Here is a 19,370-nt window from a genome sequence, read left to right as displayed (position 1 = left end):
AGAGGACCAATTGTTTTTCGAGGACTGGCACAGGCCTTCAATCCTCTGTTAGGGATGCATAAAGTTCAAGGGCAGCCTTGTCTACAAAGTTTCAGGGAGCAAGGGCTACATGGGATCTTCTAGAAACTTAAAATTCCAGGTTAAGTGTAAGAAAAAAAAAAATCATGAAATTTTAGGTATGCCTATCAAATTCTAACTAGAACTACCAATTCTAACATCAAATTTTTAAAAATTTAAAAACTCTGTAAATGAGTATTCTCATTGTGTATAAAAATATGGTTTTCCAATAACAACATGAAAATTGGATTAAATATTAGTGAAGTCTGAGATTTAAAAAAAAAATAGACTAGGTACAGAAATGTAAAGGAAGCCGATAACATTAAAAATATTCTCCCTTCTGCACACAATGTTGGATATAAATAACTACTCCACCTTTATTATATTGATTTTATAGAGTATCGACATTCCCTTAAGCAGACGAGGGTATACACTTGATGTCCTAACTATGAGACAAGAGTAGAAGCACACGTGATTAACAGTTTGCACCCACAGATTTAGACATTGCTTTCCTTTTGCCAACATTTTAGTATTATATTCAGAAATACTTTAATTCCTTCAGCGTCAAAAGAGAAAACAGTGCCAACATTATTGGCTTAAGTATTGGTACACAAGAAAAACACAACAACAAAAGGTTTTCTTAATTATGCATTTTAAATATCAATATGTGCATTTCATTTGTACAATTATAAATTGTTTTAGACAACAGTATGTAGTAGTTTTGAATCCACTGAGATGTTGCTTTCAATTTGAAATATTGTGTATACATGTATATAAAAAATAATCCAATGTATGACTCATCTGACAGATGTTTAAGATCAATAAAGTCTTATGTTTGAACATGCATTAGGAAGAGAGGGGAGGGGCCCACCCCGCTACCCTGTTGTTGCTGGCTTTTTTCTGCAGTGGTATCAATAGTGGTTTTTAGAGGGAACCATGTGCCTTCAATCTTCAGAGTTAGGATAAGATATCATAATCAAGATGGGAGAAGAAATGAGGAAAGGGGAGTGGGCAGATATTCATCTTAAATACATTTTGCACTCTATCTGGTACAAGATAAAAACAGGTCAATGGGGATAGGGATCAATTAGGAATAAACTGCAATCAGATCAAGACATAATTGCCGAATTAAGTTCTTTTAATAGATTGCATATATAGATGTTTAGCCATACTCTAGATCAACTCTTTAAGAGTAGAATTTTATATCCAATTTACATGCTTCAGTTATCACCTCTGTTTGTTACACAAGGTCTTGTATCCAAATGTCCACTTGTACACTGAGAGCTTTAAGGAACAAAAAAGGACAGAGGGAGTTGCCATTTTTAGCAGCAATGAAACATCACTAACCCCTTTTTACATACCGAATTCAAGTCACTACCAGAGGTGAGTGCACCACAAAGTCACCAGATACAAAATTGCTAGTTCATTTTTAAATTAATAATTAAACCTGAAATTACCCCCGCCCCCACCCCCTTACATCCCTTTTTATAAACAGCAAACAGTTTTGCTTTTATACATAGGCTAGCAGGCTTGTTTCAATATGAAAGTGCTAATTCATTTACAGATTTAAAATCAGTTATGTAGTGCTACAATAAATGTCCAATCTACATAGGAACAATCTGGTGAATGAAAATGATAAAGACCGAATAAGGCTATCTGATTACCCTATCTTATTTACATATAAAGGATACCCAATGGTAAGGAACAGACAGAAATAGGACAAATACTTAGGTGTAAAAATTACATCTACCTTTGAACTTTATACTGTAAATGAGACATTTTAAATAGTCCTGTAGCCCATGCCTATTTTTTTCCTCAGAAAAAGAAAAGCTGCCTTCATGACATCCCCTCATTTCAGGTTTCCACAGTGTCTCTTGAAGCTTCAGAGTCAGGATCTTACTTTCTTCAAAAAATAAAGAAAATAGCCCCCCAAGTTAACCCCTCCCCAAATCCCTCTAGTTTCTCGTCCAGTGCCAGGTTACATGATCAGCTCCCACCTCCTGGGGTTTCTGTCCTTCTATTGATCAGTTAGTAGATAACATGAACCGGTTCTGGAACCACTACTAGGAGGAACACAAGCTCTTCACTACACTCACACAGCAGGAAAGAAAGTGGAAACTCAATTCATCCCTGGTGCCGGGCCTCCAAAATTGAAAGAACTTGGCACAACTGGAGCACTGAATTTGTATCCTCCATGCTTTTCAATCATTTTGGACTCTAGAAACCAAAAACAAAAAGGGGGGGGGGGGGGGGCGCCAAACATTAATGATCATCTATATGATCATCACCTTTTGGGGAAAAGGAACTGGCAATACATCTACAAGGAGAATTTAACCCAATAAGACATATATACAGAGTTCTTAGCCAATTATGATTTACTATGAAAGAAAAAAGGCTTTTTACTTTTCATAATGCAAATTAATTCCATCACAAAAGGAATAAATAATGGGTGAAATGCAGCTAAATCAAAAATATAAAATACATACAATGCTATGCTTGATCCTTGACTATTCAAATGGCAAGCTGGATATTGACACTTCTGACAAATGAACAGGCTGCATATTGTATAAGGATATATTTTTAAATGCATGCTGAAAACTTTTTTTTTTTTTTTTTTTTTGGTTTTCCGAGACAGGGTTTCTCTGTGTAGCCCTGGCTGTCCTGGAACTCACTCTGTAGACCAGGCTGGCCTCGAACTCAGAAATCCACCTGCCTCTGCCTCCCAAGTGCTGGGATTAAAGGCGTGCGCCACCACCGCCCGGCTGCATGCTGAAAACTTTAAAGATGAAATATGATTCTAATATTTGCAAGAAAATTGGTAAGTATAAAATTTAGATTTTCAACAACATCTCTATTATCTATTTTAAAGCTCTATAAAGTCATTAATTGCATCAGAAAGAGTATGGCTTATTAACATACCATGGGCTGCTCTTCTTTGATCAGCTAGAGTTGCTATATCCTGTAACTGTTTTCTTTGCTCTTCATTAAGACCATGAGTCAATGCTTGATACCATACAGGATTACGATTTTGAATAGCTGGGGGGTGGGGGGGGAGAAGATGAGGAAAGGAATATTAGATAAATAATGTCTCATCAGAGCCTCCCTCTATTCACCAAAAACAGTTATTCTGCATAGTTCTAGATCTCTCTTTGTACACGGGGCTGGCAAGGAACCAACTGCCTCTTTATAGCCCCACTAGGGTTAAAGGCATACACCTCAATTACCTGGCTCATAAAAGTAACAAACTTGATAGACTACAGAAACAAAGTTACTCTAATTCCCACAAGAGATTAAAAATAAATGCTTTATTTTAGTGCTTTCCAAACTCAAATCCTGGAGAATAACTTGATGGAAGATAATGCTTACCTAGCATGGGAAGGAAGATACTCTGTATGCAATCCTCATATATATATAAAGAAAATTGTCTCCAAATGGTCAGAAAAATGAAGAAATTATATGGCTCACAGTATCTGTTTACTCCAGCTCTAAGAGATATACCTATGGAGATGCTCTGATCTCCATAGGTCCAAATTCATGTATGAACACCCACTGGAGACACATGTACAAATAACTCAGAACAAAATAAAAACTAGAATGGAGTAAGAAAATTGCACTTAGCCGGGCAGTGGTGGTGCACGCCTTTAATCCCAGCACTTGGGAGGCAGAGGCAGGCAGATTTCTGAGCTTGAGGCCAGCCTGGTCTACAGAATGAGTTCCAGGATAGCCAGGGCTACACATAGAAACCCTGTCTCACACCCCCCCCACCCCGCAAGAAAGAAAGAAAGAAAGAAAGAAAGAAAGAAAGAAAGAAAGAAAGAAAGAAAGAAAGAGAGAGAGAGAGAGAGAGAAAGAAAAGAAAACTGTACTTAGAAACATCTATGTAGGCCAAGAATGTGCACACAGCAATTTTTCAAGTGGCTGGTTGTGTGGTATGAAGCTCTGGTGATCTGATCTCCGATGCTATATAAACCATGTGTTTTTGTGAATCTATAATTCTAGAACTTGGGGGCATGAAGCAAGTGAATAAGAAGTGGAGGTTCATCCTCAGCTGATAGCAAACTAGGCCAAGGCTAAAATAAAGGAGATCCTTTCTTAAAAAAATGGAAAGAAAGACTCCTGGATACACAGTAATAAGAGAAATAAGTCAGTACTTTTTGCTCTTGCAGAGGACCTGGGTTTCTAAGCACCTATTTCACAGAACCTATATTTTAAGAGAACTGAGTAACACAAGCTATCCTTTGACCCCTATGTGTACACAATGGCATACAAACAAAATTTGCAATTAAAATAATCTAAACTGCTGGGGGGTGGTGGTGGTACCCGCCTTTAATCCTAACACTAGGGAAGCAGAGGCAGGCAAATCTGAGTTAAAGACAGTCTTCTTTTCTTTTTTTTGTTTTTGTTCGAGACAGGGTTTCTCTGTGTAGCCCTGGCTGTCCTGGAACTCACTCTGTAGACCAGGCTGGCCTTGAACTCAGAAATTCGCCTGCCTCTGCCTCCCAAGTGCTGGGATTAAAGAGGTGCACCACCACTGTCCGGTGAAATACAGTTTTCTTTCTAATTATAAGCTAAATGTAATAGAATAAAGGAAAGTGAACATGGTGGTTACGGTCCCCAAAATAGGAAGAAATCCTTGTATGTCAAAGCTTTGCTTCACTTCTTGTCTAAGGAACAGACACAACAAAAATAGATTGTTCAGTTAAATGGCTCTACATATAAGAAATTGGCTTACTTTGAAATATAGCTTTAAAGATTTGATACTCATCAACAGGGTTGTCTTCATCATCGATGATTGTGGAATAGCCTTCCAGAGCAGTCTCCTCAGCATCATCTTCTTCCCAATCTTCATCATCTCCATCTTCACCAGCTTGTTTAGCCAGGATCTCCAAATATTCCTGCCCATCTTCATCAATATCATCTTCATCACTACCCAGTTCTTCTGCGATTTAAATTGTTTATAAACAATGAAATGTTCTGTTACTCAGCAAAGTAACATTTAATTCAACACTCTTAGGAAATTCTAAATCTTGAAAAAATTGAACAGTTCCAGGAATTAAGTGTTTAAATGACATGTCCAGCAATAAAAGAAAAAAAAAATCACCACAGGTGTCCATGAAGCCCAAATAAAATTTAACTGACAATAAAGTAATAAAACCCAGAGGAGGAAAACTGGTTCTGATGTATTTGTTTCTTGAGAACTAATTGTATCAAATTCAATTTACATTGGTAGTCTTCAGTCTCTTACTGAAGAAGACCTGTAACTTGCTCTGGTCAGACCATGCTGGCCTCGAAAAATCTGCATGACCCTGCTGCCTGAGTGCTGGGAGTAAATGAGTACTAAGACACTGGCTTTTTCTGAAACTCTCAAGGGCACCCTCTCTCTCTCCTAAATAAAATCAGTGCTTCCAATCAGTTTACTCCAATATAGCTAAATTATAGTATCTTTTGTCAGAAAGACAGAAAAATTACAAATTTCTCTCTGTATGAATTGGAGAGCCTACGCCCCTGTGACAGGGAACTCTGACACTCTTAAGCAGACACACAGCATAAATCCCTTACCAGTTTCATCCTCATCCTCGGCATCGTCATCGTCGTCACTGTCATTCTCATGTTCTGCATGGCAGGCATATGCTCTTTTTAATCCATTAAATAAAAGGATAAATGCTGGCAAAATCTGTCCCGAAACCTGATTTAAAACCTGTGGTATTTGTTCCATATCAATAAGGGCACACAGGCCAAGCACACACATCTTCCTGTCATGAAGCCTAAAACAGAAAATAGTGGTAATTTCATTTTTGTCAATTTTACAGAGTCACTCATAGATCTACAATTTATTGGTGCTTACCCCAGAAAGCAGTCAACATCATTAAGCCATTGTGTGATAAAATGATTTGTAACAGGTTCAACATTATTTGGGAAGCGAAGATTTTCTAAGGTATTAAGCAGTAGGTGTGGATTATAATACAATGCTGCAATTGCAACCTGCAGGCACATTGTTCGGAGTTCACTTGTTTTAACCTCTCTTGTCAGTCTCTCTAAAGCTGCTTCCACAAATAACGGAATACACTGTAAAGAGAGATTACAAGATTTTATCAAAGCTCTTTAATCAGAGCTAATTTACATGACAGCAAAATATGCATTAAACATAATTATTTTACGCAACTTTGTTAAAGTTGTTCATTCAGGTTATAATAATACATAGAATATACATACTCCCATCAAAAAAGTACAACAAAGACCAACATGCTAAGCCTTGAACAGAAAAGGAGTCTCACTGACCTGATCGATACCCCGGCCTTTGCACTGTAGAATGATGACCTCTAACAATTTTGCTGCATGGCACTCTGCATCTTCTCCTGCAACTCCAGTAAGAACCTGATCAACACAGAATATGAATTATGAAATATAATCTCCACTCTATGTATAACTATGTATGTATTTACATTTCAACTTGACATGTTTGTAAATATATGTTCATTGTAGAAAGGATAGATAGAACTCTTATTCTGGACTCTTGCATACTAACAAATATTAAGTTCTCTCACAGAGGTATGAGCTAGAAAACTTAACCTTTCCTCAAGGAAAACTTGTCCTCCTAGTAAAGAACAACAAACAAAACAAAAAACTCACTATCCCAAATGTGATAGCACATGTTTGTAATCAAAGACCTAGGCTGAGGGAGGATCTCTGATACCACAAAATATAAAATAAAAAGCCAAAAGTAGTTCCTTTTTGTTTGCCTGAAGATAGGGTTTCACTATTTAATTCTCACTATATAGACTAGGATAAGGCTCTAACACAGTGTTAGAATTAAGGGCGTGTGCCATCATATGCAGCCAAACCCTTGGATTCCCTTCTGCAAACCTCTCTAAGGTCAGACAGACAGACAGGAAAAAAAAAACAAGTTATAGTCCATCCAGAATATTCTATTTGCTGGGCAAGTGCTCATTGAACTATTATTACCAACCCATTGTTTCATTTCAATTATTTGGTCAAGAGCTCAAACTTGCTATATACAATGACAACCTTGACTCCTAGTCCTGCTCCAACCCACAACCATGATTAAATCTCCAAAAGAATTTCTTTGTAACTTTAAAGCCATTGTTTGATCCAGGTGTGCTGTATTCAGCACAATTAAGAAGTGTATGTATCTTTATCATTTCATAACAACCTCTCGCATTATAAAATGGGCCTACCTTTTTACACATACTGTATATCATCTCAAGATACTTGGTATCAGATAGAAGGGTGTCTGTATCAACTGTTACATAGTTATGTAGAAGAGGCATCATGTCTACAGTAAAAAAAAGAAAAAAATCAATTTTGTATCATTTGTTATGTGCCCTTTACTCTTATACTCTCTTATAGCCGAAGCTAATCTTAAACTGGATGACTTTGAACTCCTGATACACTTCCCTCCAAATGCTGATATGAGGCACCATCATACCAATCTCACACATTTTATAATAAAGTATCTTCATCTTTTTTTCTTCAAATTTCCTCACCAAAAGGCAAATGTAATGTCTCTATCCTTTACACTGAACAGAAATAGTATGTACATGTACCCTTATTTATATAAATTATGGATATGTTTTTTTTTAAAAAAGGGAAGAGTACCAAAAATCCCAACAAAACAAATTAATATACATTTCATTTTTGGCCATTAATTGTTAACAATTTTCTAAACAACATAGCAGTTAAAGCAGCAGAGGGCACACACCCTTCAAATTATAAGCTATGTGTGATCATAATAGGGGGCAGAGGAAAAGTAAACACTCCACACTTTTGATTTGACTTTACCTGTAAAGTAATCAAAGCCATCTTGCTGAAATACCTCAAATACAAGAGGCAGTAACTGCCACATCTGTGGAGACACTTGTTGACATGTCAGACTATGTGCCAAAGAAAAGATCTCCTCATAGAATTCTAGAAGAAAATAGCCAAGTTGTCATAAAGTGCCTATTCATCCTAAGTAATATAAAAGAGTTAAATCAGAGGTGTTAATACCTAAGACATGTTGTTGTAAAACGGTCCCAATGACTTGTAAGCAGATTCCCTCCAGCTGCTGGGTTATCTAAAAGAGAAGATGAACTGATAAGGAATCCTAGCTTATGTCATATTTGTTTTTTAAATAAAAAAGCATAATAAAACCACAATTGAATCTGCTCTAAAACACACCAAAAATTCTGAACAAATCTAGCATTGACATTTAACTGCCCATCACTACAAGGAGAAAAACAAGGTACCACTTATTTATTTATGGAAAAAATATAATGGGAAAACAGTATGACAAATACGCTTAAGAAAGTATGTCCTTTCAGTATGTGCATCACACATATAAGCTCAGTACAGATGAAACTAGAAAGTCACTGTGGTTGATTTATACCGAAATTGTCTGAAAGAAAACAGTAATTCTAGGTAATTTCCATTTTTTCTCCTTTGATTTCTGAAACTGAGTCTTACAAAGTAGTGTTGGGTTCCCTGGAGCTGACTATGTGGACCAGACTAAAGAGAACTCAGAGATCCTCCTGTTTCTGTCATGACTAAATGATCACGTTACTATGCACTGTTCTATTTTTTCAAATCACCAGGTAGTATATGAAGTATGTAAGCTTAAGTCTACACTCCATCAAGATTAATGGGAAACACCAACTCCGTGGAGCCCTCTCTAACCTGTGCAGAACATTCAAGTATTATATGCACAAGGTAAAATTTATCTACAAATTAGATACAAAAGACATTAATTTCAAACATATAACATGTTAATTAATCCCTTTTCAACTTCTAAAAGATATTTACTTGTTAAATTAAAAACAAGGAAATAATTTTACATGTATTCTGCCTATCTCTAATTAAAAAACAGAATACAAAAATGGCTTAATGAAGTTACACAATACTTTGTACACATCTGAAACACATATAGAGAGCCCAGTTATTGACACCAAATTCTTTACAGCCAAGCATTGGGTAGTCATCAGGGCAGGTTGAGAGGCTTCAAGGGGTACATAAAACTAACACTCACCGAACAAACACAGACACACAAATCAAAGTATATGAATAGCATTATACCTACATGTATCTTTTTACTTTTCTATACGTGTTTAGTTTTTACCTCTTTGTGATCTTCAACCACACTCAGAAGTGTGTCAATTGTATTTAGAATTCCCATAGCAGTAACTGCTTTGTCATCACTTCCTTCCTCATCTGGCCCAGTCTGGATTACTTGGTTAAACGTCATTGCCTAGAATCATGGGAAAGAAATATACTAAATGTTTTGTTCTATAGTCTGAGGTTTGGGGGAGACAAAAACCCACATGCATACAGCCCCAGATTAGGAGGTAGGCTGTATACACCAGGCAGGGTTCAAACATACTGCCCACCACACATAAAGACAACATATTGCAGGATTACAAGTACACAACATCATGCTGAGCCTAACCTGGGATGTTCATTGATACAATGTCCAGCAGAGAGCACAGCCATCGCTCTAAATGGTTTAATAAGCCTGAGGGGGTGTAGAGCCAATTGGCACTGCTCTGGCATTTGATATCTCTTTCTTGATCTTTTCTATGGAGGATTACAGAATGCCCTTATGCTATCTTTAGTATAATCAGTACCAAAGGACCAAATGATCTCAGAATTCATTGCTGGAACCAGGAACATGCTGAGATCCTTATTTTTACTATGTCCAAATACAGGTAGACTGACCAAGCTGCTGATTTGTATTTTTTTGTAAATTTAACTTATCTATGAGTGGTTTTTGAGATTCTCTGCCTGGTGACTGCTAACATAAACCAGAAGAGGGCATCAGATGATCTAGAACTGGAGCTGGATAGAATTCTCAGCATACACGGCAGAGCCATGTCAAAGCCAGGTTCTCTGGAGAACATACATCAGTCTGAAAAACTGAACCACCTCTATCCATCTGCTTTGCCATTTGTAATAATACCAATTATTCTTGTTTTTTTTTTTTTTTTGCGGGGGGGTTGTTCGAGACAGGGTTTCTCTGTATAGCCCTGGCTGTCCTGGAACTCACTCTGTAGACCAGGCTGGCCTCAAACTCAGAAATTCGCCTGCCTCTGCCTCCCAAGTGCTGGGATTAAAGGCGTTAAATATTAGTCAAGTAGTACACAGTACACAGTAAGTTCCAGGGAATATTTGCTTCAAGGGAGAACAAGTCACTTATGACATGCTATAGGGATAAAACAGAAAACCAAATCAATATCTTTCCAATAGTAAATAATAGGTTCAGAAAAACATACCAGATGTTGTGTCATTTCTACAGCAATAGGAGTAACTTCTTCACTATATTCACAGATCATTTTCTGAATTACATTTGTAAGATCATCATTTTCTGTTTCTCTTATAATATGAAGAAGAGCCTGCATTACAGGTCTAATAAATGGAGTGATGTATTCTTTAGCTGTAATAGAAGAGGGTAGCATTATCAAACAGGTAATTAGATAAGTTGGGTACAGAGGTGCTTTCACAGCATGTATTAAGGTAGTTTCTAGAATCCTACTGGACAATTGTGTATGTTTTGTGACGTACAAACCAATTACCTTTTTCTTGATTGCTGATCAACACTTGTAATGCAATGGCAGCTTCCACTTTCACAGGCATTTCTCGATCATCAATAAGACATCTTCTTGTCAGCTCTAAAGCTGTTTGGAGATTTTGATCACTTTTGAACTTCACTTCACAAAAATAGTGAAGAACCCAGCAAGCCTTTAAAAAGGAGGGATGAGTATATATGATTCTAAAGACATTACAATAGACTTCTCCAAATAAGCACTTTGAAAATTTTTTTGTCTGGGAATTTGGAGGCTGGCCAGTGGGAGATGTGTTCAAACACACAACACTAAACCAGTACTATGATCCCAAGGTATTCTTTGGCTGCAATCTTTTGTGTGGACAGCAAGATCTGAATGCAAAACACAGACAGATACTGCGACCAGACATAGATGAAAACTATGCACACAGTACTATAGCAGCCAGACAGAAAAAGAAGTTTCATTGGTTTTTGATTTCATTCATTCCTCCCAAGACAATAAAATATATATCATATACAATGTTAAAACTTACTCTTGCTCTCATGTAGCCTAGCTCACTGCTGAAGAGAGGAAATACATGGTTTTGTAACATGTATTCCATTTGATCTTTGTAGATCTTTTTCTGTGAATATAAAAGAATGGATATAGTTCCAAACATCATTGCCTCAAGTTCAAATACACATGACAATGTTAAAAAGGACTAATAGTGACACAAATTTGATTCTCATCTGTTAAATCTTGTATTATCCAACCCACCCATTTTTATAGTATTTTCTTTGAAACAGGGTTTTAATCTGAGCCTAGCATGGAACATATGATCTTACTGCCTCCTTACCAAGGATGAATCACACCTCTGACCACAATCGTTCCAGCAATTATACATTTTAGAATTTTCTAATGAGAAAGCAAACAGCCCAAGTCTCTATAGAAACTTGTCAAATTAGATATACTTAGCAGAAGCTCTAGTACACTTGGTGATTTTAGTACAAGCATTAAGTTTGAGCAGCAGCATCTAAAAAGCTGAGCACAGTGGTCTATGCTTATAATACCAGCACATGGGTGGCAGAGCTGATCATAAGGAGCCATTAAGCCTTTGACATCTGTCTATCTCTCTCTGTCACACACACACACACACACCACACACCATACACAGACAGAGGAAATGCGATTTAATTCCAACTCCTAAGTAACTGCTAATAGGACATCAAAATATTTTCATTGTCAATTTGATCAGCCACAAAAGACATACAACTCAAGAGTGATACGTTGTATCACATAAGAAAAATGGATCTAGTCATAAAAATACTTTGTAGGGTACTCTGGTGGCTCACGTGTATAAGCCTTGCACCTGGGAGGCTAAAATGGTAAAAGATCACTATTAAACCTGATGTTAGCCAAAGAAAGCTATAATAAAAAGGAAAACAAACACCAGGAACAACACCATGTAAATGGAAACTCAGCACTTCAAAAGACTGAAACAAAAGTATCACACATTAGAAGCTAGCTAGAAACACATCAAAACGAAAACAATTAAAAAGTAACCACAGATTAAACATGTAGAAATTTAAAGTTCTTATATGCTGCTCCTGTTAAAATGTTACTGCCATTACTTATATGCTTTTGGCTCTCTAAAACACGACCAGTAACTTAGTCTCCTAGATACATGCAAAATGATAATATATATCCCTATACAAATATCAAAAGGAATATTTAGAACTTTTAAGTACTTTAAATTACATTTAGATTTAAACAATATGTATTTAAATATATATTCATAATGTATGACTAAATATAAGAAAAGAAAATATGTAATATATACCCATTAATATATAAATTTCTCTCTATCACTCACTCATACACAAAGGATTACCTTCAGAAGTATTTCAGCTAAAGAGCCAATCATATGCAAGGCTCCATCTTTTTTACGAGGATCGGCATTAGGTTCAGTAAGAATCTGGTAACAAAATCCCATAGTCTTTTGCAGTACCTGAATAAGAAAGAAAAAATAAGCTATAAACTAGCCCACAGTAATTAAAGAACAGACTAAGAACAACAAAAACCCTTATTAACATTTTAAAAAAAGGAAACCTGAAGAAATTTAAAATAATAAAATAAATTTCATCTACTTGCTAACTCACCTCTTTCCTTTTACTACAGGCTGTAAACAAAAGTGTTTGAGCAGCAGTAGTAGGAGAAATGAAATCTTCAAACACATCTAGAAAACAAATGCAAGATAAAAATTGAGAGAACAAGTTTTGCTTTGTTTTGCAACAGCACTGAACTTCTCTTCCTCCTGCCTCTAACTCTAAATTATGAGTATTATAGATATGAAATATGGTGCCTGCTTTATTAATTCTCTTCACAAAATATTTCATACATATTCCAAAATCTGAAAATTATATTCTTTGAAAAAATCACTGTCAAGGCTAGCTGCTCACAACCTTTCCATAATCATAATCCAAAATACTGCTTCTAAACGTGGAAGGCAGTGTTGGTGCATTAATACCAACACTTGGAATGCAGAGGCAGGCAGAAAAGTTCCAGGCCAACTCGGTCTACAAAGTGAGTTCAAGGACAAGATAGGGCTGTTAGAGAAACCCTTAGGTTAAGAACCAAAAAGCAAAACAAATCAAAACAAACCAAAAATCGCCAATCCTTTTTATTTTATTCACTTATTCATGTGTGAGTAGACAGGGAAGTAGATAACATAGCAGTGTATGGGAGTGGTCACACTCGGCTTCTCCTATGTGAGTCCTCAGGTCATTAGGCTTGACATCAAGGACCTTACCCACTGCTTTTGAGATAGAGTCTTACTCAGCTCAAGCTATCCTCAGATTTACTTACGTAGCTGACAATAAGCTAGCTATTTTCCTTCCTAGTTTTGGGATTGTAGGCCTACCACCTTACCCAGATAACAAGATAAATTCTTACCAAACTTCATGCGTATATATTCATAAGGATCTTCCTGCCAGAGTTCCTCATCAGCATCTGTATAGCACATCAATGGAAAAATAACATCTTGGATAATGCCCTGCAATTTAAAAGTTAAGAAAGTAACAGCCTTCAGCTTTCAAATTTGACCTATCCAATGTACTTTAAGTAGCAAAACAAAGTAATAAATATACAAAATTAAATAGCAATCTCCAATAATTTACCTAAAGTATTTTCAGCCTAATACCTAAACTGTACGAGCAATTATAAGAATTATGGACTAAGACATAGTTGTATACAGGTAACAGTCATTTATGCTGAAAGCAATTACTACAAACAGCATGCAATTGGAGTGTTGTAAAGCATCACAGGCTCTACGTTAAAACTCTAGTGATCAAAGACCAAAAAACAAGGGAAAGAAAAGCAAATTCTAGAACTAGCTAGTAAATTACCAAAATAACAGTTACAACAACTATGTGGCAAACAATGTGAGGAAGTATAATCTAATGGTCAGAGCTTAAATATCAGCTGGAAGATTCAATGTATGGAAAATGTAGCTGTATGAATATTCATATACCTTTCACTACTTCCTAGTGTTCCTGTTTTTTTCTGTTGCACTAGCAACAAAACCCACCCAACTACACACTAAGTATCAAAACTCAACAGTTTTTGAACCTTTATGGCAATTACTTTATTTCTATGACAACTACTTACAAAACTTCACCAACCCATCAAGAAAACAAACATTGCAGAGACAAAATTATTACTTGTATATGAGGCTTCAGGTTCTTCCATGTAAGAGCGTGGGAAACTCCTTGATTAATATAATTTAATGTCTGCTGTAAAACGCGAGGAGCCATGTATTGTTTCTCCTTGTACTGATATAACACTTTCAATAAAACCTTTGAAAAAAAAAAAACCAAAAAGTTTAATCTAAAACAAAATTTTAACACTATCAACTAGTAAAAACACATGCCTAGGCAACACTATAAAACAAATATCACATTTTTCTAAAGAGACATTTAAGCTTTTTTTGTGAAGAGATACATGTTTCCAAGGCATTCAAAGTAATAAATGGCATGGTAAGATGGCTCTGGGGTAGACACAAAGCCACAAAGCGTGACAAGCTAAGTTATAACCCCAGAACTCATATTGGGCTGTGACAAGTCATGCAATGGAACATGAAAAATATTTTAGATGCAAAAACACAATAAACTGAAGTAATTCTGTGTCAAAGGTCTGGTTTCCAGTTGAATCTAAAACAAAATTCTGCTAAATTTTTACTCCATAAACTGATAAAAAAAAAAAAAAAGGCTGGGCAGTGGTGGTGGGGCACGCCTTTAATCCCAGCACTTGGGAGGCAGAGGCTGGCGGATTTCTGAGTTCGAGGCCAGCCTGGTCTACAGAGTGAGTTCCAGGACAGCCAGGGCTACACAGAGAAACCCTGTCTCGAAAAAACAACAACAAAAAAAAGACAACTCCTACACTACCCTGAACACACTAATCCTCACTACTGAGAGAGCACTTTGCTTGATTCCCTTTCACAACAGTATTACCAGGATTGTCACTAACTATCTAGCTTTAGTCAACAATTATAGTTCTGTGTGTTATTTTAGAAAGACTTGCAAACTGGAGAACCTTTTAGAGGCCCTGCTAGATGAAGATAAAAGCTATTGCAAAAAATAATAACAAGATAAGTCTTTTCCTTCTTTAGTCAGAGTTCCACTATATCACTATCTGGCCTGGATATTACAATATTACGTACAGATAATGGAGTGGTTCCATGTGTACCATATATACACAAATACATACACTTGCAATTATAATCCTTTAAAAAAGTACAGAGTCTGAAGATGTGGCTCGGTGGTTAAGAATACTAGCTGCTCTTCCAGAGGACCTGATTTCAATCCCCAGTACCTACATGAGAGCTCACAACTGTAATAAATCTAGTTCTAGGAGGCGATAGATCTCACACAAACATACTTGCAAGCAAATCACCAATCAACAACAGAAACAAACAGATAATCATCTCAACTGTCTACAACAGAAAAGAGAAGCTTGAAATTTCGTCATGGTAAACTGCCATGACAGGAAACCTTAAATGAGAACTCTGACCTCAACTTCAAGACAATTTCTGCTTAGTGTAATTAGCCATCAATTTCATTTATTTCTGATATTTAGTCTTTGACTTGAAAAAAGCCTATGCTCTGCCCTGACTCTAATAATGAGATCTCAAAAGAAACTGTCACAAAGAGGCTAAGTCTTCAACTTGATAGCATTTTCTTTCCTTTACCTTTCCCATTGGCCACCCACCATTAGGTAAATCCATTCACTCATGCTCAAAAACCTGGGACAACCCGAAAATCAACAGGCAAAAAATACTATGAGAAGCACTAGTATATATTCAAACACATATAGACTCAACTCGACCCACAGAAAGGGTCACCTTTAAGCCCTAGAAGGCAAGAAGATTAGAATTAGGACTAGAGTCAGGCACAGTGACATACAGCAGTGCTCCAGAGAGAAAAGCAGGCGCGTCGCTGTGAATTTGAAGCCAGATTGGACTACACAGTGAGAATTTTCTATATAAAACAAAACAAAAGCCAGGCATAGTGGTGCATTCTTTTAATCCTATCCCCCGGGAAACAAAATCATGCTGGTTCTATACCTGGTCTACAGACTAATATCCAGGAAACACAGATAAACCCTTTCTTGAAACACAACAAACCCATCCATCTACCCACCCACCCAACTAAACAAGGAAATATGGAACTGGAGAGATAGCACAGCTACTTTTCCAGAGGACCTGGTCTTGAGTCCCAACACTCACATGTTGGCGACATTTGTAGCATTCCCTCCTAGTCTGTAAGGCAATGATTCTCAACCTTCCTATTGCAGTTACTCATGTTGTGACCCCCAATCATGAAATTGTTGTTGCTATTTCATAATTGTAATTTTGTTGTTATAAATCATAATGTAAATATCTGATATGCAGAATGATATGTAACCCTTGTGAAAGGGTTGTCTGACTCCCAAAGTGGTCATAACCAAAAGGTTGTATACTGCTGCTCTGAGGGCACCTGACATGCTCAAGTGGTGTACATACGTGCATGTCAAACACCCATAAACCTAAAATCTTTAAATCAAAAACTTGAAAGTATCATGTATATACTTAAATAATGTTAGACTTACTTGCTGGACACCAACAGCAAAGGCCTTCAGAAAGACTTCAGCAAACTCATTATACTCCTTAGAAACATTTCCAGGGCTTCCATATCTGTATTAACATGAATGCTGCCATTATTTCCTTATAATGTTTTATAATCATAAAAGCCAAAGCAGCAAAAAAAAAAAAAAATTTAATTATTGTGATAGACAAGAACATACCTTTCAAAAAGTCTTGCTAAAATATGTAATGCCCACTTCTTACATTTCCACCAGGGTAACTCTGGTCGATCATCTTCTTCAACTTGAAGTGTTTCCTTTAAAGAGACATTTATTTAATAATATTGAGAAAGTGATCATAAAAGCAAAGAACCTAAGCATTTAAATCAAGTATGAGTAACAACAAAATTATTAAAGAACAAGCTGATTCCAAGACATTTTTAAGAACTTGAGCATTCATACACTCCCTCTGAGAACAATGTCAAATCAAGTAAAAGTCACTTTGGACTATCCATTCTATGATCAATTTATAGAAAGCCTTATTTAAGAGTTCACATTTATTCAAGAGTGAACGCATATAACAGGATATACCCATGCATAACACTTTCACACTGATTCTATATAACTCTTAAAGCATACTACCTGAGTATGACATCAGCATGTGTCTACATCATAAACTATGACATGATGTGAGCACAAAAGGTACAACACAGCAAGGAAAATTGTATAAACCACAGCAAACATGAACAGATATTAAAATTAGATTAAGTAAAAGAAACTAGAAAGATTCCTTTTAAAGTTTAAACAAGACAATTAAATGTGTGATAAGAATTACATCAATAGTTTAGGGTTTCTTTGAAGTGAAACAACCACAAAATGTGGTAAATAAGACAACTGAATTGTTCCTGTTCATGGTCATCTGAAAGATTATTAGGCTACAATCTAGTAGTAAAGTTAAAATGGAAATAAAGCAAGAGAATTAGCATGCAAAACATAAAGCAATTCATTTTTCTGAAAACTCTTTGAATACACACAGAAACAGAAGAGTAAGGAGGTTGGAAATGGACAGACAGACAGACAGACAGACAGAGAATTAGAGACTTACATTAGGTACATCCCTATTCACAACAGTCTTCAAAATTTCCACCCAGTCGGTCAGGTTCTGTTGGTTTATAAGCTCCAGGGGTAGTGTATACTAATGAAAAAACAAGAGTTAGTATTCTTAAAGTCCCAAGGAAATTACTTCCTTTTACTCTACAATACCAACCAAAGGTAATTAATTCACTCAATACCCATTTCCACTTAATACACAGACTAACTTCCTTAGTGGACAATGACAATTACCAGGAACAGTCTTTTTTTTTTGGTTTTTCAAGACAGGTCCTGGAACTCACTCTGTAGACCAGGCTGGCCTACAACTCAGAAATCAGCCTGCCTCTCTCTGCCTCCCAAGTGCTGGGATTAAAGGAGTGCGCCACCACTGCCCGGCACCGGGAACAGTCTTATTCCGCTTAGCTTATACTAGTATCACATCTTATTTCCACCTTGAAGGAATTATTTATCACAGACTTCTAGTGAGCACCTTTTTATCAACTCATATGAAATCCCAAGACTAAAATCATACAATCAGCTTACTTCCCCTTCTCTCTGTTTTATAATGCATGTATATATTCATTCATTCATCCATTCATTTATTTTTGCAGTGCTAGGTAGGGATCAAAGGCCTTGGTTACGTTAGGTAAACACTCTTATTACTGTTTTTCTCAGTCTTGTTTTGTTTTTATATAGAGGAACTGCTCAATAAATTGTAATGAATCTTTACAGAGATCTGGAAATATAAATCATGCCATCTAGGATTTCTGTTCATTTTAAGATAGAGTTCCCAGAAACTCAGTATGTATACAAGGAAAGTCTCTGTAGCAAGCCTTCTGCCACTCAAAGTGCTGGAATTAAAGATATGCACTACCATACCTGGTCATACAATTGAGGATTAGGAGACACTCACATTAAGTGGTACTATCATTGGCAATTCTGTGTATCTGTGTGTGTGTTGTCTGCCTGCCTGCTCCCCCCAGCTGCCCCCCCACCCCCCACTGTGTGTGTGCTGTGTTCAGAGAAAATACAGGATATATTTGATTTCAAAGAAATGCAAGGTAGACTACTCCCAGGAGACTCTTTCCTAGACAGGTATATTCACAATCCCAGTTACTCCAGCGGCTGATCAAGACTAGTGTGGCCTACATAGCAAAACCTCCATCTTGAAAACAGAAAAATTAGTCATACTAGACAGCTAGGACTAGACAACTAGACTGCCTATTTGTAATGTTAGATTTATTAAAATTGCTTATCTGTGGTAACCATACTCATTTAGCCTTTGGATTTGCTATACTGGCAACTTACCCTTTACTAAGAGACAGTTCAGTTCCTTAATATGTTAGATATAGGCTGGCCTCGTATGTGCTCCTGACTCTACTTCCTAAATGGTATTATCCAGGCAAATTCAGTTTTTTATATTTCTCCCTTAGACAAGGTCTTCTGAGCTAGGTCAGTGGTGGCATGTGCCTTTAATCCTAGAACTTGGGAGGCAGAAATAGGGAAATCGCTATGTTTGATGCAATCCTGGTTTATAGAGTATGTTCCAGGATGGCCAGGGTTACACAGAGA

The 19,370-nt window shown here is 36.6% G+C and overlaps 1 protein-coding gene and 1 non-coding gene across 2 annotated transcripts in view; both read right to left on the bottom strand.

Annotated features, from left to right (window-relative positions):
• Positions 1-409: 409 nt before the first annotated feature.
• Ipo7 (importin 7) overlaps positions 410-19,370 on the bottom strand; it is a 36,131-nt gene continuing 17,170 nt past the window's right edge. The window contains exons 6-25 of the mRNA XM_028768042.1: positions 17,812-17,901; positions 16,929-17,023; positions 16,734-16,818; positions 14,309-14,443; positions 13,542-13,641; positions 12,749-12,825; positions 12,481-12,597; positions 11,143-11,232; positions 10,620-10,785; positions 10,320-10,480; positions 9,170-9,298; positions 8,065-8,131; positions 7,858-7,983; positions 7,254-7,351; positions 6,337-6,432; positions 5,903-6,123; positions 5,617-5,822; positions 4,790-4,996; positions 2,977-3,093; positions 410-2,274 (exon numbers count right to left, since the gene is read on the bottom strand). Coding sequence (XP_028623875.1) covers positions 2,177-2,274; positions 2,977-3,093; positions 4,790-4,996; positions 5,617-5,822; positions 5,903-6,123; positions 6,337-6,432; positions 7,254-7,351; positions 7,858-7,983; positions 8,065-8,131; positions 9,170-9,298; positions 10,320-10,480; positions 10,620-10,785; positions 11,143-11,232; positions 12,481-12,597; positions 12,749-12,825; positions 13,542-13,641; positions 14,309-14,443; positions 16,734-16,818; positions 16,929-17,023; positions 17,812-17,901 — 2,481 coding nt within the window. The 3' untranslated portion in view covers positions 410-2,176. The remainder of the gene's footprint in view (positions 2,275-2,976; positions 3,094-4,789; positions 4,997-5,616; positions 5,823-5,902; positions 6,124-6,336; positions 6,433-7,253; positions 7,352-7,857; positions 7,984-8,064; positions 8,132-9,169; positions 9,299-10,319; positions 10,481-10,619; positions 10,786-11,142; positions 11,233-12,480; positions 12,598-12,748; positions 12,826-13,541; positions 13,642-14,308; positions 14,444-16,733; positions 16,819-16,928; positions 17,024-17,811; positions 17,902-19,370) is intronic.
• LOC114621779 lies at positions 10,864-11,046 on the bottom strand. Its single transcript, XR_003711469.1, has one exon. It is a non-coding gene; the product is annotated as a small nucleolar RNA SNORA23 (small nucleolar RNA).

This window comes from Grammomys surdaster, unplaced genomic scaffold (genome assembly GCF_004785775.1).
Source record: "Grammomys surdaster isolate TR1022 unplaced genomic scaffold, NIH_TR_1.0 184, whole genome shotgun sequence".
NCBI lineage: Eukaryota > Metazoa > Chordata > Mammalia > Rodentia > Muridae > Grammomys > Grammomys surdaster.
This window is presented reverse-complemented; position numbering and strand designations above follow the sequence as displayed.